Raw genomic sequence first — 25,200 nt, 5'->3', positions numbered from 1 at the left:
AGGTACTTTGTGCACTGGTAAAATGTTGCAAGGAACTTGCAACAAAGTGCAAGGCTAAGGAAAACAGTCTCCCATTGTATTTAAGGTCATGTTAGTTTCCCCATAGTGAGTGAAAACCCAGCAGAGTGCAGCAGAAGGCTGTGCTCTGCTGGCAAAAGTCTGGCTAGAATGGTCAGACAACAGCAAAAGGTTGGGGGTCGGGGGGAGGGGGGGTTCATAACTGGAGGGAAAATTACACATACATGGAAATCTTTCCTAACAGTAATCACAAGGCTGATGAATACAGTGGTGGCAGTGCTCAGGTCGGAGGACCACCATGTTTACACATACCTGGATGACTGGTTGGTCTGGGCGGGGTCCCCAGGGGCACTTCAGATTACAGCTGCCAGACTTATGGACATCCGCTACGAGCTAGGTTTCTCCATCAACCAGAGCAAGTCTTGGCTCCAGCTGACCATGACCTTGGTCTTCCTTGGCCTGAGGCGGGATTCCAAGGAGCAGGAAGAGAAGGTGGGGGCGCTGAAGGTGGCTACTGGACATTTTCTAAGCATACCAACAACGTTGACCTGGTGGTGCCAGCATCTCTTGTGGGTTATGGTGGCATGCTTGTTGGCCATTCCGTATATGAGGCTCAAAATGAGGAGGTTCCAGTTGCACCTAGCGGCCTCCTGGAACGTAGGCAGCATACTCCCAGTGCGAGTTTGTCTGTTCTGGTGGAACTCCACCAAGATTTGTTGTGGTTGAGACAGGTAAACCATCTTACTCGAGGGGTGGGGGACCACTCTGGGTGATCACCATGTGCATGGTCTGTGGTTGGCAGAAGAGGGAGAGGCACACCAACTTGTTTGAGCTGACGGCCATACAGCTGGTGCTTGGGCCCTTCCTACCGTTGGCCAGGGACAGTTTAGTTAATTTTCAGACCGACTGCTCCCCTTGCATGTACTACATGAACAAGCAAGGGGGCACCAGGCCCCCTCCCCTGTGCACACTTATGATCAGAATCCGGGAATGGACCATCCTGGACAACATACGGCTGCCTGCAATCCACCTTCTTTGGGAGTCCACTCTAGAGGCGGACAGGCTCAGAAGGCTGGGGGTGGACGACTAGTGACATTTGGACACACTGGTCCTGCTGGCGATTTTCAGGATGTGGGGCCATCCACAGATTAACCTATTCGCCACAGAACAGACTCTACCACCAGTTTGCTTCCTGGATGGGCAGGGACAGAGGTTCACTGGGGGGATGCACTACACTTAAACTTGCACTGGGACGTATGTGGGCCTAAATCTCCCCCGCCTGCCCCCGGCGCCCTTAATTCACAAGGTCCTCTGCAAAGTCAGGGAAATTGCAGTTAATTCTGATAGCCAGACCATGGTTTTCAGAGATAGAGGGCCCCGTGCCACTTTCATTCAGGGGAGCCCCACTCCTCTTCTAGCAAAGGGGGGCAGGCAGTGGTTCACTTGGCTCTGGGGAGAATGGCCCTTGCAGCCAGGTTCTTTGAACATGACTATGCAGCACTTGCAGCTTTCTCAGGGGATCCTTATGATCATTCAGAAAGCAAAAAGTGACTATCATGGGTCAATACCAGAGTAAATGGACCAGGTTCAGATGCTAGGCCAAGGAAAGGGGCATAGACCCATTGGTTTGCACACTCAATCAGGTGTTTTCTTTTTTTGGGCTCATCTCGCAGTCTGGAGTACAGGTCGACACGTGCTGGGTCGTACCTACTTAGCTGGCAGCAATAGAAGCATACAGAAACTGACAATGTCATTTTCCACTTCCAACCCACTGGTCAAGAGGCATTTTACAGGACTGACAAGGTTGTACCCACCTTTTAGTGTCTGCTGGTCTGGGAACCTCAATGTGGTGCTGGGTGCCCTGGCGCATAATCCATTTGAGCCCATGATGTCAGCCGACATTAGGCTGGTCACCATTAAGACTGCTTCTCGTGGGCCTTACGTCAGCCGCGCATGGCCAGCTAGATTCAGGCCCTCGTGGCCTCATAACCCTACACCACATTCCATTGGGACAAGGTTGTACTTTGGACACAGCCTTTGTTTCTACCGAAGGTGCTGTCTTTCATCTCCACGACGAAATAGTTAACCTTCTTTCCCGATCCAAAGTCAGAGACTGAAAAGGTCTTGCATTGTTCATGTTTGGTGGTTCGAAACGAGGATGTCGGGCATCAAAGGCCTCGATATGGACACAGCCATTCAGGAGGCTTACAAGGGGCAACACAAGGATTTACCAGCACATTTTTACGCTCATGCGGTCAGGGCCAAGGCCACATTCTAGAGGCATGGGCCGTCGCAGACCCTCAGCAGGGCAGCTACATGTGCTACCACCTCAGCATTCTGCAAGCATTATTGCGTAGGTAGTAGTGCAAGTTCAGACGCGGCCTTTGGGCAAGCAGTTCTGAAGAACCTATTCTCTTAAGGTCATCAACTTCTCACATCTCTAAGGGCTATATTAGTGGTATTGCCTATGCAGTATGGAGGAAAGGGGACAGGACGTAGGAGTAATTACATGTTACTCACCGTAGTGACTAACATACTCCTAGTCCATTCGTCCCTTCATCCGCCCCCCTCAGAATAGAAATGTAGTTAGGCAGTTTGATCTCGCTGACGCATAAAAGTGGCATGTGGTGTGACACTGGAGGGCAGAGTCATGGGAGCACCTGGTCTGGGGCCACGCCTCCGCACGCACACAGCTACATTTAAAGGAGAAAGGCTTTTATTTGGTGAAAAGGGTTCGGTTGCCATCTCTAGCGAGGGATGCCCATGCAGTATGGAGGAAAGGAGACTACGGACTAGGAGTACATTAGTCACTACAGTGAGTAACTTTTAATTTGTTCAAGAAGTTCCAGGGCCTAAACAAATGTTGGCATGGGTACAGAAACTACACGCGAGGAAGAGTCTAGCAGGCCATCCAGCCCAACTAGCAAGGACTACTGCAACAAGTCAAGAGGGCCAGCAAAATATTCCATAAGCCCGGTAGAGTAGCGATGCAAGTACAAAGGACCGTTGCACAGAGAGTTTAGCCACATCAGAACCCTAATAAGCCCATTTCAACAGCTGCCTTCATGTGAGTTCAGGAACCAATCTGAGGAATGCACATGGTTTACCAGATATTCACATCGACTCAATCTAGCCTAAGACAGCTCACCAATCACACCCCAGACAGCACTCAAAGGTTTTGATGGCCAGCCAAACAGGACTTGCCAGAAAGGTCACCAAAAACATTTCCACACAGGATGTTGATTGGGATGTCTGCTGGTTGGACATTACAACAGTCTGCATTGGCCTAGGTCGGGTGCCTTTGTGTGCTCAGGAGCGTTTGCCATAAAAACTGCAATTGTTTCTGTTCCTCTTGGTCCACACTGAAAACATTCACAAAACAAACCGGCAGGGGCAGGACTTTAAAGGACAATATGCATTAATACACCTGTAGCTACCATATAGGTGCTTTGCATTACTAATGCAGTACAAATGGCTATATCTAGTTGCAGCTGCCACCCGCACTTTCAGGGTGGATCAGAATGGGGTGCTTAAACACCACTCCTCTGGCAGCCATATAGACTGGTAAGGGAAGTGCATTAATCCAAGGGATGCAGGGAACGGGGGCTACAGTAGAAGTCATTCTAGTCACGGAAATAGTCTAAAAACCATAATTCAGCAAATGGTTTATGGGAACCAAAAAGCAAGGTCAAAGAACCCGAAATGAAATTCTTCCCTAAGACATGAACGAAATAAACTATGCTCTGTTTAAGGTCTTTTTTGATGGTGAACAGTCTTGAGACCGGTGTAGGCTTGTCCTGGTATGGGTTTGCTTATTTTTTGTCATCACCAAGTCTGTTTGAATTAATGTATACTTGTGGCATGCTTTCAGATTGAATTTTGTGGGCATTATAACACATACTTTTTACATATCTTTTTGGTACTGACTGTGTTCTTGGTGATAATTGAATTGGGGGGCCTGCCACTCTGGATTTTACTTTCCTGAAGGGCTGTGGTCACATATGGACTGCATATACATTTCCCTCTGTATCAGTGATGCATTGTACAGAGTATGTAGCAATCATCTGGGAAATGGGGGGCGGGGGGGGCTACATGGTACCCCCTGATTAGCATTGGAGCAAGCCATCGGTTCCTGTGTGTATTAAGTTTCAAGTAATTGAAACCCCACTCCAGCAAATGAAACCTTAGACCCCAGTTGTTACCCTTTCTTAGTATGATAGGGGTCAGGCCTCACTGTATGTTCCTCAGATGCCCTGAACTGTGTAGCTTCCTGGAACTTTTATCCATAATGACAAAGAATGACAAGCCTCAAATTCATCTCTACCAAAACAGCCCCCCCCCTTCCCTCAACGCCCCCTCCCCTCCAACAACCCCCGCACCAGAGGTTTGTTTGGAATCCACACTGGAAGAGTGAGAAGTGGAGCAGGAGGCTACATGAAGTGATGATATATAGTGTACCAAAACAAATTGTGGACTGTCCTTAGCCCTGTACGGGGTCCTTCCCCATGTACAGGGCACCACAACTGCAAGAAAACTGTGAAAATACCTGCCATAAAGTACAGTAGTGGGGGGGGGGGGCGCTAAAACCTGGTACTAGGTAGAAAGCATACTCGTCCATATTGCATTTTCTGAATCTTACTGGGCAAGAGGATAAGAACTGCTCTTTGCAAACACGAAAACTGTGCTGTGTAGACTGCTAATTTCTTACTTTCTTCGTTCAACTGTGCAGGGAGTCAACACAGGTAAGGCAACCATAATACTGAAGATTTCTGCTAAATACTTGTAGGTGATTCTTCAATGTGTTCCCTTCAAGCATGGGCACATCACATAGCCTAGTGTTGACCAGTTCTTAATGCCTGGTCAAATGTATATATCCTGTTGAGGGATGCAGTATACCTGTACTCATAAATGTGCTGTCCTTTCTAAAATTCTTTGTTCAATTGTCAATTTTAATTACACTTTATTGTGGTAGGTGGTTATTCTCCAAGCAATACTTTAAGGGTTGACTAGATCATTCCTTAAATGAGATAGTAAAGATTTACCATATGATTCCTTAACTGTTGTAGTAATGTATGTAATGTGTGTCTAAACCTTGTGAGACTGAACATCTGCCCTTACTTTCCGAAAATGTAATACTAGTTGGGTGCTAGATTGATGGTTTCTAAGATAAGAGATAAGCACTTAGAATATCGAGGAAGTCCAGGGCTAGTATTTTCAGAAGAGCACACATTTGACCTGACTGCATGTACCTTTGGAAGCACTTCCAGGTACTGTTCACAAGGTGCTGAATGGGGACCGCTTAATACAAAGTTTTAAAGTTATGTAGACAATTTTCCGTTAATCTGACCCCATATATGTACAATGTTAAGTAAAAAGAGTTCACACAAATGTACTATTAGTCACTGAAAATAATTTTTTCCCTTTTTTTTTTTTAGAGTCAGTCGGTACATCTGGTGCACGTCCAGTCTTTTGTCCAGTTCACAAACAAGAACATCTAAAACTTTTCTGTGAAACTTGTGATAGGCTCACATGTCGGGACTGTCAGTTACAAGAGCACAAGGAACACAGGTAGGCATAGTTCCCAAAGTGAAATGTTTTTCCTTTTTTATTTTATGTTAAAGTAATGCGGCTAGAATTTGGAAAAAGCTGCATCACTTTGTAACCTCAAAGTGGTCTGCAACCTGTGGCTCCCCAAATATATTAGACTGCGACTCCCATGAGCCTTTTCCATTCACTATGTAGACTACGGTTGATTGGCGCTGTAGGCCAAAACATCTGGTGAGCCAAAGGTTGCTGACACCTGCTCAAACTTCATAAGTTTAAAATGATGTGTGAAGGTTTTGGTATGCTTGCAAAAAAGTCAGTCTTAATTGTCTTCCTCTACTTGTCTCTGAACGAGATGGAGGAATAGATTAGGTGGAGAGCCATTAGAACAGTAGGATCGTAAGTATTATGCTTTACATAAAGAAGAATTTTATAAGGAACAGTGGGGAGCTTTTAATGAACTCTGTGTGAATTAAGTGCTGATGGGCGATGGTTGTTGTTTCAGAGTAGTTAATTTACTATTGTGTTCTTTTTATTGTGTTTGTCTTGTGTTGTGTGGTTGTTTGTGTTTTATTTTTTTTATTTTTTATTTATTTTTCTCTTGTTTTCTTCTGATTTTTGGCTAGTTATCATTTTTCAAATTAGGTTTGTTGCGATTAGAGATAATTGATAGGTTTTTCTTATTTATTCTGTACTATTTGTATCAACTTGTATAATGCTTTTTTCGTTTTATTTGTCGTTTTCTTGTTATCATAATTGTTTTGGAATGATATGTATTTCGTTTGATAAAACTTTAAATAAAGTTGTCAAAAAAAACAGTAGGATCGGCATCCATGGTAGCTCGATTGATGTGAGGAATGCAAGTTTGTTTTTGTAATGCTTTGTGGGATATAGGCTCCTTGTATACCTTGCCTCATCGACCAACTGCCTGCACTTGCTGAGTAAGGATTTCCTTGAGACTGTACAGATATGTTGAAGGAGCGAGTGCTTAACTTTTTACATAAAAAAAGTGAACTGGGGTACACCCACAGGCATCTCTACACCATCTACACCATCTCCCCCGACCCTCAAGGTGAGGACTGGACTGGTATTTGAAGCTATAGACAGGGTTCGTAATTTAGGGGAATCAGAGCGGTTTAGCTCCTGCTTGTAGCCTAGAAGTGCCTGGTTAACACCAGTATAAATAAACAAAAATATTAAGTGCGCTAACATCAAATATACTAGCAGTACCACCATTTTATTTATTGTATGCAACAAGGCCATTGTACATGCTGCATAGGTGTTGACTGTTTCAGTCTTCATGTTGCTAATTTTCAACTTTCAGTGCTATGCAATAATATGCCATCTGTTTTATTTTGGAAATGTGACCTACTGGTCTATTTAGCATTCTTGCAATGATTCACTCTATTTAATCCTTTGCTTCAAAGGTATCAGTTTTTGGAAGAAGCATTTCAGAATCAAAAAGGTGCTATTGAAAGTTTGTTAGCCAAACTTCTTGAAAAGAAGAATTATGTACACTTCGCTGCTACTCAGGTACAAAATAGGTACGTATGAGAATTACTTCTTATCCAGAAGCTTTGCTAAAAGTTTGACATCCATGAAAACGCAGCAGAAGTGGCCGTTGCATGTTATCCATTCAGATTAGAAACTGTTTTGTAAAATGCCAATATGTCGGGTTTTAGATGATTGCATACGTGGGCCACTTCAAGACTCGATGAGGATTAAAAAAAATAGCATGCCGAATTTCAACCCTGGGTCCCAGTAACAGATGGGGCTGTAATAGTCTCCTTGAAGTTGTAGTAAAATGTGTCATAGTTGCATACACAACGCCTTTGCAAATGTTGGTCTAAAGGCTGTCCTACATTATGCCTTGCTGCTGCAGTTGGAGTGAAGATTTGACAATGGAGACTTGGGCATTCTGGCTCCACCGTTCTCGGAGTAGCTTTGGTGGTCACACTTGATTATGGGCCACTAGAGTACAGTTGTCGTCTTTTGATGCTTGTGCCGGATTGGTTTTATTGTATGCTTACTGAGAAATATTTTCAATATTTTACTTTTATTAACCTCTTCTGTACATTTAAACAGTGCTCTGGTTCCCTATTTTTGAGTTTGCATGAAGAAGGCCCCAGGTAATTGGGAGGAAGGAATTGTCAGGGAATTCAAATTTGTGCTGGCGTTTCCCCCAAATCTTAAAGGATTTTAAAACTCTGCAGGATATTTTTCTTCCATTACGACGTCCCGTCCCCTTTCCTCCATACTTGTGGGACATTCCGTCCTTCGTGACGGGACTGGAGCACTTTTGTCAAAAAGCATCAAAAATGAACATTTTAGTCCTTCTCTTTTTAATCGGGGTACCGCACTCGGCCGTAACCCCGCCCTCCTGAGCTCTGCCCCGCTCATCGCCCTTCAGTCCTTTTCTCCGCGTGGTTGGGGCTGGACGCACTTGCATCACTGGGAAGTTTTTTTTATTGTTCCCGTTGTCCTTCTCTCCTGCTCAGATTCTGCTGTCGCTTAGTCCTCTGTCTATGCTGGAGCTTCTAGGGATTTGTCCTGTTCTGCATGCGAACGTCGCTTCGCTAGGGCAGATCCCCATTCTCTCTGCTTGAAGTGTCTCAGGCAGGACCACCGCTGGGATTCATGCTTCTACTGCGATTCCCTTTCCGTCCTGGCACTCCAGCGCCGTCTTCTTCAGTGGGAGGACATCTTTCAGCATGTTCCTCCACCTCACGTTGAGCTTTTCATTGACGAAAAGACGCCCGGTAAGTTCCTTACTTTTTAGGGCGCCCCGGCAGGGAGACTCTGTCCCGGGGTCTTCTCGGTCCGGGACGGGCTGAGCAGCTCTACCTACAGCTTTTCCCCTGCGGTGCATCACAGGCCTAATGTCCTTATCCGAGTTTTCTCGGAAGGTTTCCACATCGGACCTCACCTGCGAAGACCGGACCACGTTCTGAGGTTCACCTCTTGGGTGCTAAACTTCAGCCCAGTTCATCTGTAGCTTTGGACACCAGGGTTCGCTCCGAGGTCTGTTTCTGGCGCTTTCCACAAAGACACCAGGGCATGCCCTGAGGCCTCCTTTTTTTGGAGCTTTCTGTACCAATCCACGGCTTGAGGCCCCACACGAGGGAGCTACACATACCGGAACGAAACAAGAGGTTCCTCATTTTGAGACCAAGGTCTGTATCGACCAAACCGAGAGACCTGCTCCGAAGGTCTTGTCTATAAGGGCGATTCCTCAGCATTCCTGCGCTCAAGGTCGCAGTGATACCGGTTCTGTCGAGGGGAGGGGGGGCAAAGTGGGTGGTCATAGACCATTAATCATCTGTTACCGGCTCTGCCAAGGTTCCACCTCTCGGAGGTGGCCCCAAAATTAGCCTCCAGATGTCCAGTAAATATCCGAGACTTCACCAGTACCGGCTCTGCCGAGGATCCTTGTGTCAAGGCCAAGGTGTTAAAGTCCCCTGACCAGTCTGAGGAGGCGGTTGCCTCATCTGCACATGTGACGCAGTTCTCTTCAGGCTTCAACAAAATGGTGGCCCAACCCTCATGGTCCACGGCGGGCATTTTGGATTATTCCCTTACACCTACGTTCTCGACGGCAGGTGCTGGGAATCTTAATTTTGGGGCTGAGTAGCCGTTTTCACCTCAGGTGGAAGGTAAAAATCAGTTCCGCCCTTATGACTGGCGTGCTCTGATGCCTCTGCCTCATACTGTCTCGCTTCCGCCTACTTCTGCTCCACTCATCTATGCAGACCCGCTTGGTGGTGGGCCTTCCTGGCAACCATCCTCATTGCGTTTGTGGGGATATGCCCCATATGAGAGGTTGCTGCCTACCCCAGCACCTAAGCCTTCATCAGAGAATGCAATTTTTGGGAACTTTCAGAGGCTCATGCACTGACCCTATGAAGGAGTATTTTAAGCGTCTTTTCAAGGAAATCTACCCTGAACCTCCGGCCCCGACTTCCACCCCGGTGGCTCCAGCGGCAGTACCACCTCTTCCTATTGGTCTGCCTCCAGCACTTCCTCCCCTACACCTCTGCTGTCTCCTATAGAGAAGACACCAGGAAAACGGGATAGCACTTTAAAACCTGTGGTGGTCCAGCCGCCTGCTCCCGATTCGATGTATGACCCTTAACCAGATCAGGATGGCGATGAGCAGCCCCGCTCTGTCAGAGCATTCCATGACTAGGTTCTGGATATGATGGCCCTACTCGACATTCCAGTACCTGAGGTCCCTGCTCCGCAGGAAGGGGGGCTTTCGTGAGCGTTCACCTCGTCACTACAAGACTGTATAAACCTGTTCCTCCAGAAGGATGTTTTGGCTGAAGCCCGTAAGGTCTGGGATAAGCCCCACACAGGGCTGCATATCAAGAGAATCGATGCCCGTTCCAGGCTTCACACCTCCGAGGGGATAGCCTTGGCGTCTTGTCCGCTCCCTTCAACGGTGGTAGCTGCGGCCACGCTTCAAACCAAGCCGGCTTCTACAACCTCTACAGCTGTGGCTCAGATCCTCTCCAAGGAAGACCACTTCTACTTGGGTAAGAAAGTCTTTGCCAACTCAGCACTGCAACTTTGCCAAGCAAATACCAAGCTGATCCTGGCTGCAGCTAATATGAAGCTGTGGAAGGAGTTGGCGGATTTCCAGGAGTGTATTCCTGCGGATGGGTTAGACCACTTCAAAGCCGGTTGGTCAGATTCCAGGGTATTGGTACAATATCTCCTGGAAGCTGTGGCACACCATGTGGATACCTCAGCTCGATGCCTGATGGTAGGAATTGACGCCTCCCGCCAGGCGTGGTTCCATGCAACAAAGTTTTTGAAGGAGGTGCAAGATAGTTCTGGACCTTCCCTTCGATGGCAAGGAATTGATCCATTCTTCTATGGTGACGAACTTGCAAAGACCAAGGGGAGCACGCAAACCGCCAAATCTGTCGGTCCTGGCAAAGCTCCCAGCTAAGGCCCCTTATAAACAGAGGTCAGGGTCTCAGTCTTGATCCTTCTCTGGCTTCAGGGGGTTCTAGGTCTACTGGGCGCGCAGAACTTAACCTCCGGTTGGCGGCACCTGTCAAACTACAACATGGTCGTGTGTTTTTTTTTTTTTTTTCTTCTCTCGCTCACCGGCCAGGGGCAGGTAGTCTCCCTGCTAACAAGTCTGCAGAATTATATTTTTTGTCGGTCGCACGAGACTCCGATGGGAGGACTAATCTCGTCTCATCTGGAGGCGTGGCGGACCATCACCGAAGACCAGTGGGTTTTGTCCATTGGGTGGGCTTCCGCTTGCCAACCCCCCCTGCCCCACCCTTCAACTCTCCCTTCCAACAGATTGGGACACCCTCCCTCAGAACAGAGGTTCAGAAGGGGAGGGCTTCTACTCTTGTCTGTTCAGCGCCCATAAAGTGCCAGTGCCCAGTGTTTTTCTGGTTGCACACTATCCTCTTTCCCAGTTCAACCGTTCTCTTCACCAAGAGAAATTCAAGATGATCAGACCTTGCCAAATAAAGTCCTCTCTTTGGAAGGGCGACTGGCTCAGTGTAGTGGACCTTCAGGACGCATGCATGCACATCCTGACATGGAGGCCACATTGGAAATATCTGTGGTTCTCCCTTGGAGGGGCACATTTCCAGTTCTGTGTGCTCCCTTTTGGTCTCAGCTTGGCGCTGCGTGTCTTTACCAAGATGTCGGTCATCGCGGCCTTCCTCAGGCTGCAGAGCGTTCATGTATACCCATATTTGGACGATTGTTTCCTATACAGTCCTTGCCCACAGACTGCATTGATCAATTTCCAGTCCCTCCTCCAGCTCCTGTTCCATCTTGGGCTCTCTGTGAACTGGCAGACTCTTCCATGACGGTCTCTCGACCCGATTTTCCTGGGTTTCTCTTGCTCCAGTCTTCGCACATGATGGCTTGGTGGATCCAGAGACTTCTGGGCCTCATGGCTTCCTGCGTGCTAGCCCTTCATCTGGCACATCTGAAGATGAGGCGTACTCGGCAGGAGCTCTTGGTCTCAGGCTTTGGACTCGATTCCAAGATAATCCCAGTTCATCCTGCATTAAGCAGATCTACAATGGTGGTCTTCGACCGACAACCCTTCAGTGGGGGGCCTCCTTCCAGGATCCCTGCCCACAAGTGACGTTTACCACAGACTCCTCCCTTCTGGGGTGGGGTGCGACGCTGTTACCTCAAAGTATTCGACCTTTGGACACTTCAGGACAGACAGTTTCATATCAGTTATCTGGAACTCCTGGCTGTTTTTCTGGCGCTCAAAGCTTTTCAACAGTCTTATCACGGACAAGGTAGTCTGTGTCTGCAAAGACAACTGTGGTGATGTTTTACATCAGTAAGCAGGGTGGCACCAAGTCACCTTTCCTTGTGAACCTAGCCATACAAATTTGGGACTGGGCCATCTAGCACAATATTTGGCTCCTGGCTGTACACATCCCAGGGTCACAATGTAACGGCAGTCGCTCAGCAGTCAGTCGTCCAGTTATGAATTGAACAGCAATGTTCTGTAACCCATTTTCCGCCAATGGGGCACTCCAGAAGTGGACCTCTTTTGTGACTTTCTCCAACAGGAACCTACTTCTGAACGCATCCGCAGACGGCCTCGGTGCGTCCTCTATGGGAGAAGCTCTTGAGATTCCGTGGCACAACATGAAGGCTTATGCTTTTCATCCACTGCCTCTAATTCATCGGTCACTCTGCAACTCAGGAGCGCATCGAATTGCACTCTCCTTCATAGCTCCTTGGTGTCCAGCCAGATTCTGGTTCTCGGAACTTTAGCATCTGTCGACTCTTCCTCCGATTAGGTTGCCGTTGATTCCCGACCTTCACCAGTGCGATCACCAGATGTGTCACCCCTCCCCACAATAGTTCAGCTTGGCGGCCTTGTGTCTGAATTCATATCTTTAGCACAATTAAATTTGGCCGAGGACAATATGCGCATTATACAAGCGACCAGGAAACCATCTACGAGGGCTCCATATAGGAGCAAATGGCTGTGTTTTTGACACTGGTGCTTAGCTGAACAGCTTGACCCTAGGCATGCTACGGTTGACAGTTTTATCATTTGTCTCCCCTCGCAACTTCAGGCTTTCATGTCTTGTCCTGACAGCTGTTCCTTTTCATTGACTAATCCGGTCATTAAAAGACGTTTTGCGGGTGGTCTTAATCTTTTCCCGCTGGTGCGCACCCCTCATCCCAAATGGGATTTGAATGTGGTCCTCAACACATTGTCACAAACCATTTGAACCCATGGCCACTACCGATCTTAAATGACTTTCTTGCAAGATCGTTTTTCTGATCGTAGTGACATCGGAGAGTAAGCAAGCTCCAAGCTCGTTCTGTGGAACATCCGTTGCCCAATTTCCATAAGGTTGTGCTTCGCACTCATCCTTCCTTCCTGCCTAAGGTGGTTACCTATTTTCATTTGAACCAATCGATCTCCTTGCGTGTCTTTTTCTTTTTTTTTTTTCCTAATCTGGCATCGGATGCCGAGAGTTTTACACAACTTGGACGTCAGGCGAGCCTTGAAGTTTTTTTACCTCGATAGAATGAGTGAACTCAGGACCTCCTCACAACTGTCACATTCGGAGACCTGAAAGGGAAATCGGCTTCAAAGGCAACTATCTCCAGATGGATTGCCTCATGTATTTCAGAAGCTTGTAGCTCTCAAGGACTTCAACCTCGGAAGGGCATCCATGCTCATCTTGTATGTGGCAAAACGGCTGCTGTTGCATTCCCTAAGTATCTCTCTTGGGAAACTGGACTTACCCATCAACTTTTTGTAAGCATTACTGCTTAGACCTGAGCTCCAGGGCCGACGGCCAATTCGGCCAGGCTGTTATTAAGAACTTATTCCAGTAAAGGTTTTTTCCATCCACCCCAACTAACTGGTGCGTGCTTGGGAATCTCCCACAAGTATGGAGTAAAGGGGACGGGACGTAGTAGTATAACAGTTACTCACCGTAGTGACTACCTTACTCCTAGTCCATATTCCCCTTTCCTCCATACGCCCGCCGTCCCCTCTTAAAAAGTATCCTCTATTATTGCTGAAATGGTCTCAGACCTGGCGATAGAAAAGGACTGAATGGCGATGCTCGAGCCGGAGCTCAGGAGGGGCTGGTTACGGCCATGTGCGGTACCCCGCGTAAAAATAAAAGGACAAATCAAAACATTTTGTTTTTTACAAAAGTGCTCCGGTCCCGTCCCGAAGGACTGAATGTCCCACAAGTATGGAGGAAAGGGGACTGTGGACTAGGAGTAAGATGGTCACTATGGTGAGTAACTTTGTTAATTCTCTGATTGGCACTTGAGTGAAGTAGAGGAGCAGAAACCATTTTGAATTTCTAGGCGATGCTTATTGCGATATTGGTATGTTGCTCTAAGTCAACATACACATTGTATGCAAAGTGTTGAACTGTGTTGCTGTCTGCTGGAGTGAGCAGTTGTGTGCACTACTGCCGTGTCTGCTGCTACATGCTGGATATTGGTCGGTGCACCTTTAGAGAACTTCTTTATTTATTGCCTCCCCACGCAAAGAGTCTTACTGTGTTTACCTTTGGGCAACTCTCCCTCTCCTCCGTGTAGAGCTTGCTTTTTAGGGCGTGCACAGGGACTTTACTGGCTTCCTGCTTCCTGGCCTGGTGGCTTGAATCCATCCACAGCATCAACACTGCTGCAGTGAGTAGCACCTGATATATTCGTTTTTGTTTTGAATGGGCACTACTATGAAACCTAGTAAACAATGCAAATATACTCTACACAGTTCAATGAAAAATGGTGACAAGCGTGTGCGTAGCCTGAACTCCACCGGCTGTTCGTTAGAACTCCTGAAGTCCAAAAAGGATAAACTAGCGCTCCCAGATGTGACACAGCCAAACATTTCCTGTTTTCTTGTTTCGCCTAAAAATGTCGACATTTGTAACTGGCTCTATTGACTTGCCGGCAAATCCTAAGATCTACCATCCGTGATACTGAAGTGGATAAACTCGAGCCTTTGCGCCCTCTCTATAGATAATCACTCTTTTGAACACGTTTGGGCCTCCGGACAGAGTCTTTAAATGGCATAACCGCACTTACGGCACTTGTAAGGTTTGATAATCATTGCTTCTAATCCATCAGCCAGCCCTGATCTTCAAAGGCTTATTTAGTCATTGCATTTCTCAAACACTACCAGTGATGAGAGTATTCTGATAACCAAGGCAATATCCCCCACAAAAGCTGTGGGCGACATGGATTCTTTGACTTTTGGTGTTAATTCCATGGTAAAACTTGACGTGCCATTTAATTTGTGCTCGGGTATTGCCGAAGAACGCAATCTAAAGTTGATTTTGACTAAAGTGGTTGACGTCATCTTGGCTTGCCAAAATAAGGCCTTACAAAATATTACCCTACCAGCAGCTACTACAGTAACAGATAAAGCTATTGCTATTATGGATACAGCATCTGCCTCAATTGGTTTGCCGAAAAGTAATGGTGCTCAACAGACGAATAGGAAATACTTATGCACCGGTAGCAGACACAATTACTCACTTGTTAGCTAAGGTGACGTCGGCGCCATGGTACAGTTCATCCCTAGGAGCGGCCAGGGGTGCCATTAGGCCCTATTACTGTCAGTACACAGCAGCACAAACCAGCTGCCATATCAGTAATCCTGATATGCTGAATAGAGCATTGATAACCAAAGTGCAAGGTGATGGTATGGCGCAAGAAGCTCTGTTGCGTGGTCCTTTGGACAAATGGTTGTCTTCGAATGAACCCCTTTCAACATCAAACATTTTTTGCAGTGAACATAGTTCCATCTTTAACTAATACAGAATCGGTGCCTCTTCTGATACTACTCATTTAGGTCCTACCCACTCTTTGCAGGCTGTCACTTAATCCAGAGTTCAGGGTTATTCACTCCCTCTCTAACAAGGATTTCCTCACCACTAATCGTGTAGTTCTCTGGTGACTGTTAAACCTGTGTCCAAGGGTAATGGAGACAGACTTATCATTTGAAAATGGGTTAAATTGTCAGATATTAACCCAGCATTACGACAGCCCTTTTTTAAATCGCTCTGTTAATTAATTTGTGGTCTCAATTTCCCAATCTGGTTAATCTTAGTTCTAAAGACATGCTCCAACACCTACAGTGTTGGTTATAATTCCACAACAGTGAAACATTTGCCAATCTCATCTGTAGACTCTGCTTCTGAAAGATGGTCTTAGAGCATTGTTGGTGTGCCCTAAAACCTGTATTGGCCCAGCATGAAAGGGTCCAGTGGTTTCCAGGCACATTGAAAGCAAGTGTAAATTGACATAATACCAATCTAAAACTGTAGAGGCCACAGCTTTTTTTCCCCCAGTACATTTTTATTTACATTTTTAAACAAAAAGTTTCCAACATGAAGGATTCCCCCCTCCTTCGACTAACCCCCCCCTCCAACTCCCCTCCCACCCTCCTTCCCCCTGATCCAGGTACTGTCCTTGCAGTGTCACTGCTCCTTGACATTGTCCTACTTTAGTATTGATGGTTTCGTCCAGGTCTCTTTTCGTGGTGGTCCCTCATTGCAGTTCTGTTATATTTCATCTTCCCCCGGGGGGTTTATTATTCCCAGGAGGCTCATAGACCTAGGGGACCATGCTCGACGTGCACTGTCTCATAAGTATCTCAGTAGGCATGACCAGACGGTGTTGAATTTATTTTGCTCCCCTTGTATCGAGTGAGCGAGCCATTCCATGGCGACAAACAACCAGATATTTGCTCATATTCGTGTTCCTGTGGAGAGGGGGTGGGGGATTCTTTTGCCTTCGACTTGCCTGCCAGAACCAGCGCTGCTGCCATCCTAATAATGTAAAGTTTATGGTGTGGCTTTGAGGGAATGTCGTCCAGGACCCCATTGAATCGTATCAATGCTATCCCCCGGTTTCCTCCCCTCTTGACCCCTAGGACCTGTTCAAGAGCTTCCTGAATACCCCTCTAGTAGTCTGCTTTTGGGCAATCCCACCCTATGTGGCTCCACGTACCCACCCCCAACATTCCCTCCAGCAAAGTCGTGAGGTCCCCGGGTATATTCTATATAACTTAACCAGCCTTGGATGCCACTGGAATTAGTTTCAACCGTATCTCTGACTTGCGCCCACAGTTTCGACCAATCCGTTTCCTCTTTTTTGTGCACCCTGTGGCGGTTTCCCAGTTTTCCATATAGATTGTAGTCTGGGTGATCTCTCCCTCTTTTGTATATGGAGGCTACCACCCTCCTATCCCCTGGGTCTGTGTTTAGGTACTTTGAATTGGGTTAGCTGCTGGGTGCCCGCTTCTTTCATGGAGGATCTAGCATCCAGTGTCTCAATTGAGCGTAGCTATACCTTTGCTTTCCCCCAGGCCAAAGTCGGCTTTGCATTGTTCAAAGGACTTTACCTGGCCTTCGTGGAACATGTCTCTGGCCCTCTGGCATCCCCTTTGTTGCCAGGTCTCAAATGAGTTTGTGTCCCGGGGTGAACTGTGGGTTGTCAAATAGGGCTGTGTATGGGGAGGGGGTAATATTTGCCCTTTGTACCACGTAGTCCCATGTGTCTCCTACCACTGATAGCACGATGCCCCCGGGCTGACGTGCGCTCTACAAATCTGAATAAATAGATTTGCGCCAGTCTTTGGTTTTCACAAGATTCCCTCCAAGTCTTCCCCTGCGACCACCCTGTCCATGGGTCTCCATATTTTCCCCTGGTCATCCTTTTGCCATTCTCTAATGACCCTCGTTTGGGTGGCCGTGTAGTAGACCCTGAAGTCTGGTTCCCCATTCCCCCTCGGGAGGCCAGGGTTCTCATTTTACGGCTATCCTCTCGTATTTTATTCCATACAAATTAGCTTGTGATTTTGTGGAGGGATCTGAAAAATGTCGGTGGGGGGGTAGGTGGCGGGGGGTGGGATGTGGATCGGGAGTGCCGCAAAATAGTACAGTAGTTGTGGGAGCACTACCATTTTTAGGATATTAATGCGCCCCATCCCTGTTATTGTCAGAGGGCACCAGTCTATCATTTTAGTTTTCAACTTGGTGTGGATAATTTGCTTGGTATAAACCTCCCATCGATTTGGCCAGTTTTACCCCTAAGTAAGTTATGGAGTTATCTGCCCACCTATACTAGGTATTTGAGATTTTCCTCTGCCTTGTTCGAGAGTGTGAGGTTGAGTATTTCCGATTTATTTTTTTTTTACTTTTAGTCCGGCCACTGCCCCGAACCGGGCAAGTTCTATGTCTACTGCCCCCAGGGACGTCTCTGGTTGGGCCAGTGTCATGAGCATGTCATCGGTGAAGACAGCGATTTTTGTGGATGCCCCCCCCAAAGGGTGTTCCTGCTATGTCCTTGTTGGCCCTTACAGCTGCTAAGAATGGTTCAAGGTGTGAAGTGTATAGTATGGGGGACAAAGGGCATTCCTGCTTCGTGCCTCTCCTAACCCACTACAGGATCTGAGATTTGCCTGTTAATTGAGAGCCGGAGGAGCGGGTGTCGATAGTTTGCCCTGATTCAGCCCATAAATTTGGGCCCGAATCCCATCTTGCTCATGGTTGCAAAGAGGAATCACCACTCCACCCGATCGAAGGCTTTTTCGGTGTCCACTGCCACGAGGGGAGCAGGGACTCCTCTCTTGTGGGACTTCTCGATTAGGTGGGCTATCCTCCCGACGTTGTCTCCTGTCTGTCTCTAATGAAGCTCGACTGGTCTGAACTATTTTGGGGAGAATCCGATCGGTAGGAGCCGCATTCTGTGGGGTCTTTGCCTTTCTTGGATATTAGGATCACCTTCGCCTCTTCCATTGATTTGGGTAGGGTGTTGTTCACTCCAACGTGGTTCTAGAAGTTCGCAAGGTGTGGTATTAGGGTTTCTTTATGGGCTTTGTACAATTCAGCTACAAAGTCGTCCGGCCCTGTCGCCTTATTAATGGGCAAGGTGTTTATTGCAGCCCTGACCTCATCCCTTGTGATCTCCCCTTTTAGGGCTTCCCTTTCCTCGTCCCCTTTTCGACTTTCGAAAAACAAGATGCAATACTCTGCAGTGACCACTGGATGTCGGACTATGCACAGCATGTCCTAAGCAGATGCAACCAGCAGAAATGCTTTTACGGTAATTAATGCATGTCATACTACTGCACAAACTCTATCTTTATTGCTGGTGCTTGTTAATCCTCCATCTACTTTGAATTTTAGAATAGTTTTGTCCTTTTCTTCCCTGCTCAACATGGCGTAGTAGGTTGTGTTCCGCCGCCTTTGTTTGAGGTCTACTTGTCCTTGTATTGCCCTGTAGTCCCTTTTGACGGCTGGCGACTGTGCCAAATTCATTTTAGCCATTGTCTTTTAGTTTATCTTACAGTTGGGATTCTTGTTGCCTCAGTTCCCTATCCCTTCTTGCTTTTATTGCTATGATTCTCCCTCTTATTGTTGCTTTGAAGGCATCCCATCATGTCTGCATCAGCTTTATTTTTCTCAACGTAGGCCTCTGCTGCTTCTGCTACTTCCCGGGCTAGTGTTACATCTTTAAAGAGCAGGATTGGGTAACGCCACCTCCACAGGCCTGGGGAGTGGGGGACTGGGGACTTGGTTTGTCATCAAATTGCGGATTGTTGGGGCGTGGTCTGAAAGTGCTATTGCTCCCAGTGTTGGTTGCCTTCCTGACAAAAGCCCTGGTGATCCATGTGTAGTCGAGCCTGGAGTGTGATCGGTGTGAATGTGAGTAGAAAGTATAGCCCTCTCTATTCCCCTCCAGTTGCCTCCATGTATTTAACGCCAGCTCCTGGAGTTTTCGCTTGAAGTCTACGGAAGACCGCCCCTGTGTTACCTGGGGAATTTTACTCCGGCCCTTGGTAGGGTCCCAGGCCATGTTAAATGATGTGTGATTTTAACAAACTTCTCTGGTCGTGTGTGGGCTTTTTGGATGAAGGCTTTTTGGCCCGTGTTGGGAGCATAGTGTTGCAACTGTGTAGGCCTCTGCGCCCCCCCCCCCACTTCCAGAGCTACTGCCAAGTATCTTCTCTGGTCGTCTGATTCCTTTTTCTTTATGGACAGGTCTAGGCTGTCCTTCAGAGCCACCAGCACTCCCCCTTTTTTGTCGGTTCGCGTTGCCTGAATGATTCTCAAGTAACCGCAGAATTTTATCCTACTTGTCCCGGGTTTGTATGTGGGTTTCTTGCAGTGTGACTGTGTGGTTGTTCTCTCCACCTTCTTCTGTTTGGTGAATTTATCCCGTTAACATTTAGTGATAAGACAGTTTATCTGAGCAAGCCATTCTTATTCCCTTGGGATTGTGGTGCTACACTGGTGTCTCATATGGTTTCGAAGGTGCCCATTCGGTTCTTCTCTATTCCCTGTCGTGCCCTCTCCTTTCTGGTGTCAGTTCCCCCTGGATCCTCCCCCCACCTCAGTGGGGTTCAAATGGCCCTCAGCCCCCCTCGAATTGTGGTCTCGAGAGTTGAAACCTAAGGAACCCCCAGGCTTGCCGCACGTAGGATCTCCTAATCCCATCCCATTCCAATGTCCCCTCCTCCCCTGTGTGGCCATTAAATACTGAATAAGTTTAATGGTAAAGTGCTGCTCTTATCTGAACATAACATACGCCCTCCCAAGGCGATATATGCTTGCAGTATCGCTTCTTCGACTTGTGGATTTAGCTTATGCCCCAAGTGGGTCTTTCGTCATTTTCCATCTCCTTCCGGATTGGTGGATTCCCGAAGGGGAATTGGTTTTCCCCCTTTTTTGTTCTTTTGGACTTTACCATACCATAGACCATTTGCATGGCCTATGGGCGTTGTTGGTTGGTGGACTGAGGGGGTGGGGGGGGGTGAGCGCGCCTCTTCTTGAATTACCAGTAGGTTTGCCCCTTGCTCGCAAGTTGTGACTTTTTGCTGCTTTCCCCTGCCAGTTAAGCTCAGTCCGAAGGGGTGAGTCCATTTTGTATCGGATTTGTTGAGCTCTCAGGAATGCTAGGACTGAGCTCATTCGCCTTCTTTTGATGAGGGTTATTTGCGCCAGATCTTGGCACAAGAATATCTCCATGCCATTGAAGGTGATCTGGTTTGCTTTTCTGGCTTTGGCCGAGATTTATTCTTTGACCGTGTAACTGTGGAAGGCCACCAGAACGTCTCTTGGTCTTGCCCCGATTCCTGTTTACACGGGCCCACCCTGTGAATATGGTCGAATTGGATCTCCATGCCTGCTTCCGGGTGTAACCGGTCTCCCCTGATGTTCTGGGTTAGGTCCTGATCTTGCGTCTGACATTTGACGCGTATGTTGCATTCTCGTTCGAGGTTGTGGGCTGCCTCTGCAAGGGCTTCCAGGAGTGTCTGATTTCTTCGCATCTTCTGTTGGTTCCTGAGTGGCGTACTTGTTGGTGTCAACCCTTTCCTCAATTTTATTGATTCTCCTTATTTCCTGTATTTCCTCGGCCAAGTCTTTTCTCAGGGTGTCCATTTGTTTGACTCGCTGCTGTGATTTTGTCTACTATCTCTCCCAGAAACTGTTAGAGTGAGACGTGTTACCTGCCTGTCTTGACCTTCCTGCAAGGGGGCTGTATCTGGTTCCGTAGCCCTGTCATTTGTGTTGTGACCCCAGCTTGGTCGGTCTCTTCGGCCCATATTTTTTTCAGGCCTCCTTCCTATGTCTTTTTGATGTTTTTGAGTGTTGCAGTGTCTTTGTTCCTAATACTCCTACGTACTGTCCCCTTTCCTCCATACTTACGGGACATTCCTCCGTCCTGTGGGGACGGGACCGGAGCACTTTGTAAAAGTGTCAAAATTTTGCAAAAATGTTATTCTTCCCTCCTTTTACGCGGGGTACTGCACGTGGCCGTAACCCCACCCATCTTGGCTCAGCATCACCCATCAGTCCTTTTCTCCGATCGTTCGAGACTGGACGCACTTGCATCTGCGGAAGGTTTTTCTTTCAATTTTCCTCCTCTCTGGCTCTCGCTAGCGATCGCATGATAGTCCGTCTATGCCGTTTCAGCTAGACTTCCTGAATTGTTCCTGTCGGCGATGCTTCGCTAGGGCGGATCCCCATGCTCTGTTTAGAGTGTTTGGGTCCTGACCACCGGTGGGACTCGTGTTTTTGTGATTCCCTTTCGGTCTGGGCGCTTCAATGTCGGTTGAGAATGGTGGGAGGTGGTGTTTCAGTGCACTCCTCCTATGCATTTTCAATCCTTCATCAACGAGAAGAAAAAATGCCAGGCAAGTAACTTACTTTTTAGGGTACCCCGGCTGGGAGATTCCTTCCTGGGGTCTTCCCGGTCTGGGAGGAGCGTCAAGGGCTCTGTTACTGGGGCTTGCCCTGAGGTGCCGCATCAGCCTAAAAAGTGTACTGTAGTTTTCTCTGAGGGTCTCCGTAAGGGGCCTGTTGACACCGGATTACAATCCGAGGCCCCACCTGTGGAGGCAGTTTGTAGACCTAGTTCTACTGAGTCGTGGGGTACCGGAGCTCGCTCTGAGGCCTCCTTGATTGGAGCTTCCCTCAAAAGTACCAAGGTGCACCCGAGGCCTCGGCTGGGCTTGATACCGAATGGAAGTTCGAGGCCCGGCGTGAAGAGGCTTCTACCGGACTTCAGTCCGAGGTCCCTCGCTTAGAGGCTAAGGTGATCAACAGTTCTGAGGGGCCTGTTAAGGTCTTCTCGGTGAAAGGTGTTCCTCATCGTTCCCGATCTTGCGGTGACTCCAGAACTGTTGAGGGGGGCAAGGAGTGAGGTGTTGAACCATAATCCCTCCTTTACCGGCAGTGCCCAGGTCCTTCCAGGGAATGCTAGTTTGGCTATTAGCATGTCACAAAAACATCGGCTGAGGTTCCTTGTGTTGAGGCTAAAATGAAGACCCCTGACCCATCTGTGGGGACCCCTGCCTCACTTCCTCACGTGTCGCAGTTCTCCTCAGGTGCCGACAAAATGGCGGCCGTTCCCGCCAAGACCACGGCAGCCATTTTGGATGCATCCCTTACAACTACGCCATCGGCCTTGGGTGTAGGGGTTGGTTCGGTAGGTGAACATCTGTTTCCTTGTGCACATCCGTTTAGTCCAGTTTATGACTGGAACGCCCGGATGCCCCTTCCGCACAATGTCTCGGTGCCTGCGCCGTCGGCACCCTTGATTTATGTGGACACCTGGGGATGGGCCTTCTTGGCAACCCTCTCCCCTGCAACCTTGGAATTACCCTCCTCATGAGAGGCCTCCTCCGGCCGCCCCAAAATTGTCATCGGCGGCAGACGCCTTTTTCGGCAAGTTTCAAAAACATATGCGTTCCGACCCCATGAAGGAGTACTTTAAAGGCTTGTCTAGGGAGATATGACCGCCTGTGCCGTCGGTTCCACCTGAGTCTTCAGTGGTTCCGACGCCGCCTTTGCCTGCGGGGCCTCCCCCTTCTCCTTGCCTCAGTTGTCCCTAATGGACAAGGTTGTTGTGGTGCCCGATGTGGTTCAGCCGGACCCTGACCTGTCGGATGACACGCAGGGCGATCAGGACAGCGAAGACCAGCCCCGCTCTAGCAGAGCCTTTCACGACCGGGTGCTGGACATGTCTGTTGGATGGTCCAGTGCCCAAGGCACCCGCTCCGCAGGAGGGCGTGCTTTCGGGTGCGTTCACCTCGTCTCCTTCGGAGCGTACCGGCTTGTTCTTGCAGAAGGACGTTTTGGCCGAGGTCCGTAGAGTCTGGAAGAGACCACACTCTGGACTATTCGTCAATAAGAAAATTGACACTCTACAGGCTGCATTCTTCAGAAGAGGTGGCCTTAGCATCATGTCCGCCCCCCTCCTCCACGGTAGTGGCTGTGGCCACTTTGCAGTCCAGGCCTGCGGCATCCTCTTCTACGACGGCTACTCCAGGTCCTGGGCAAAGAGGATAAGCTTCTCAACTCCCTTGGGATGAAGATTTTTGCTAACCCGGCCCTGCAATTGCATCAGGCTAATGCAGAACTCGTGTTAGCGGGGGCGAATATGAAAATGTGGAAAGGTCTGTCGGAGTTTGAGGAGTTCATCCCTGCTGAAAAGCTTGAGGACTTCAAGGCGGGTTAGTCAGATGCAAGGGTCCTGGCTCAAGATCTGCTGGAGGCCGTGGCTCATCACGTTGACACTTCGGCCCGGGGCCTTATGCTTGGAGTGGATACCTCTCGGCAGCCTTGGCTGCATGCCACCGAGTTCTCTAAGGAGGTACAAGACAAGGTTTTCGACCTGCCGTTTGACGGCAAAGATCTTTTTCATTCCTCCATGGATGTGGAGCTGACCAAAACGAAGTCTGTCCTGGTAAAACCACCTTTTAGGACACAGAGGCTGTTGTCACAATCCCTGTCCTCCTCTGGTTTCAGGGGTTTTCTAGATCGAAAATCCTGCAGAGTCGATACCCCTTCGGGAAATTCCGGCCCGGAGTCGATTTTTCTCCTGCTTCTCAGCCTCCTCTTCAGGTTCATGTGGTGCCGCCACCGAAAAAACCAGGCAAATGAGGGTCTCTGCGCTCGCACGAGACCCCGGTGGGAGGAAGCATTGCGTCTCATTGGGAGGCGTGGCAGACTATCACGAGGACTGGTGGGACTTGTCAGTCGCTCAGGTGCGCTTCTGCTTACCCCTTCCCCTACCCCACCCATTAATCCTCCTTTCCAGCAGTCGGGATCGCCCTCCCTCAGGGCCGAGATTCAGAAGTTACTGGATCTCAGAGCAGTGGAACCCGTTCCCCTAGGAGAACGTGGGGAGGGCTTCTACTCCTGACTATTACGGTGCACAAATCCAACCAGGCTGGCCTGCGCACCATTCTAGACCTTTCCCAGTTCAATCTTTTCCTACTCCAAGAGAAATTCAAGATGATCATGACTGGTCAGATAAAGTCCTCTTTGCAGATGGGCGATTGGCTCAGCGTGGTGGACCTTCAGGATGCGTATGTGCATATTCTGATCTGGAATCTACACCGGAGATACCTGCATTTCTCTGTGGGAGAGGAGCATTTCCAGTTCAGAGTGCTTTGTTTTGGCCTCAGCTCGGCACCACGTGACTTTACGAAGATGTCGATGATTGCAGCCCATCTTCGTCTGCAGGGTATCATGTGTATCCGTATTTGGACAATTGGTTGTTACGCAGCCCTTGCCCGCTGAAAGCCGCGTGCAATCTTCAGTCTCTCCTCCAGCTCCTGTTTCACCTTGGGCTGTCGGTGAACTGGCGGAAATCTTCCATGACGGTCTCTCAGGACTTGATCTTCCTGGGTTTTCGCTGGAACACGATCGACTGCAGAGTTTACCTGACCCGGAAAGAATGGCGGATCTGTTGGCCACATGTCAGATGTTTGCTCATGTCAGCCTGGTAGGTTCCAGAGGATTCTGGGCCTCATGGCCTCGTGCATATTGGCTCTTCCTCTTGCCCGAATCAAGATGAGGTGGACTCAAATGGCTCTTCGGAGTTCTTGGTGTCAGGCTGCGGATCCGGACTCCAAGATAATGGTTCCGGCTTCCATGAGAGCAAACCTGCTGTGGTGGTCGTCTCTCAGTAACCTGTCGGTGGGTGCGGGGTTTCAAGACCCCGCCCCGATGGTGGCGGTCACAACGGACTCCTCCCTTCTGGGGTGGGGTGCGACGTTGCATCTTCATCAGGTCTCGGACCTTTGGTCGCCCCCACGACAAGCTCCTTCACATAAATCTGGAGCTTCTG

General features: G+C 48.5%; 1 protein-coding gene across 5 annotated transcripts in view; it reads left to right on the top strand.

Annotated features, from left to right (window-relative positions):
* Positions 1-25,200, top strand: part of TRIM33 (tripartite motif containing 33) — a 1,358,766-nt gene that overhangs the window by 249,214 nt on the left and 1,084,352 nt on the right. For all 5 annotated transcript variants that reach the window (XM_069633393.1, XM_069633392.1, XM_069633390.1 and 2 more), the window contains exons 4-5: positions 5,454-5,586; positions 6,990-7,106. In XM_069633393.1, coding sequence (XP_069489494.1) covers positions 5,454-5,586; positions 6,990-7,106 — 250 coding nt within the window. The remainder of the gene's footprint in view (positions 1-5,453; positions 5,587-6,989; positions 7,107-25,200) is intronic.

This window comes from Ambystoma mexicanum, chromosome 13, assembly GCF_040938575.1.
Source record: "Ambystoma mexicanum isolate Mex_15411 chromosome 13, UKY_AmexF1_1, whole genome shotgun sequence".
NCBI classification, from domain to species: domain Eukaryota; kingdom Metazoa; phylum Chordata; class Amphibia; order Caudata; family Ambystomatidae; genus Ambystoma; species Ambystoma mexicanum.
Note: the sequence above shows the minus strand (reverse complement) of the source record. Positions and strands in the feature narration are given on the sequence as shown.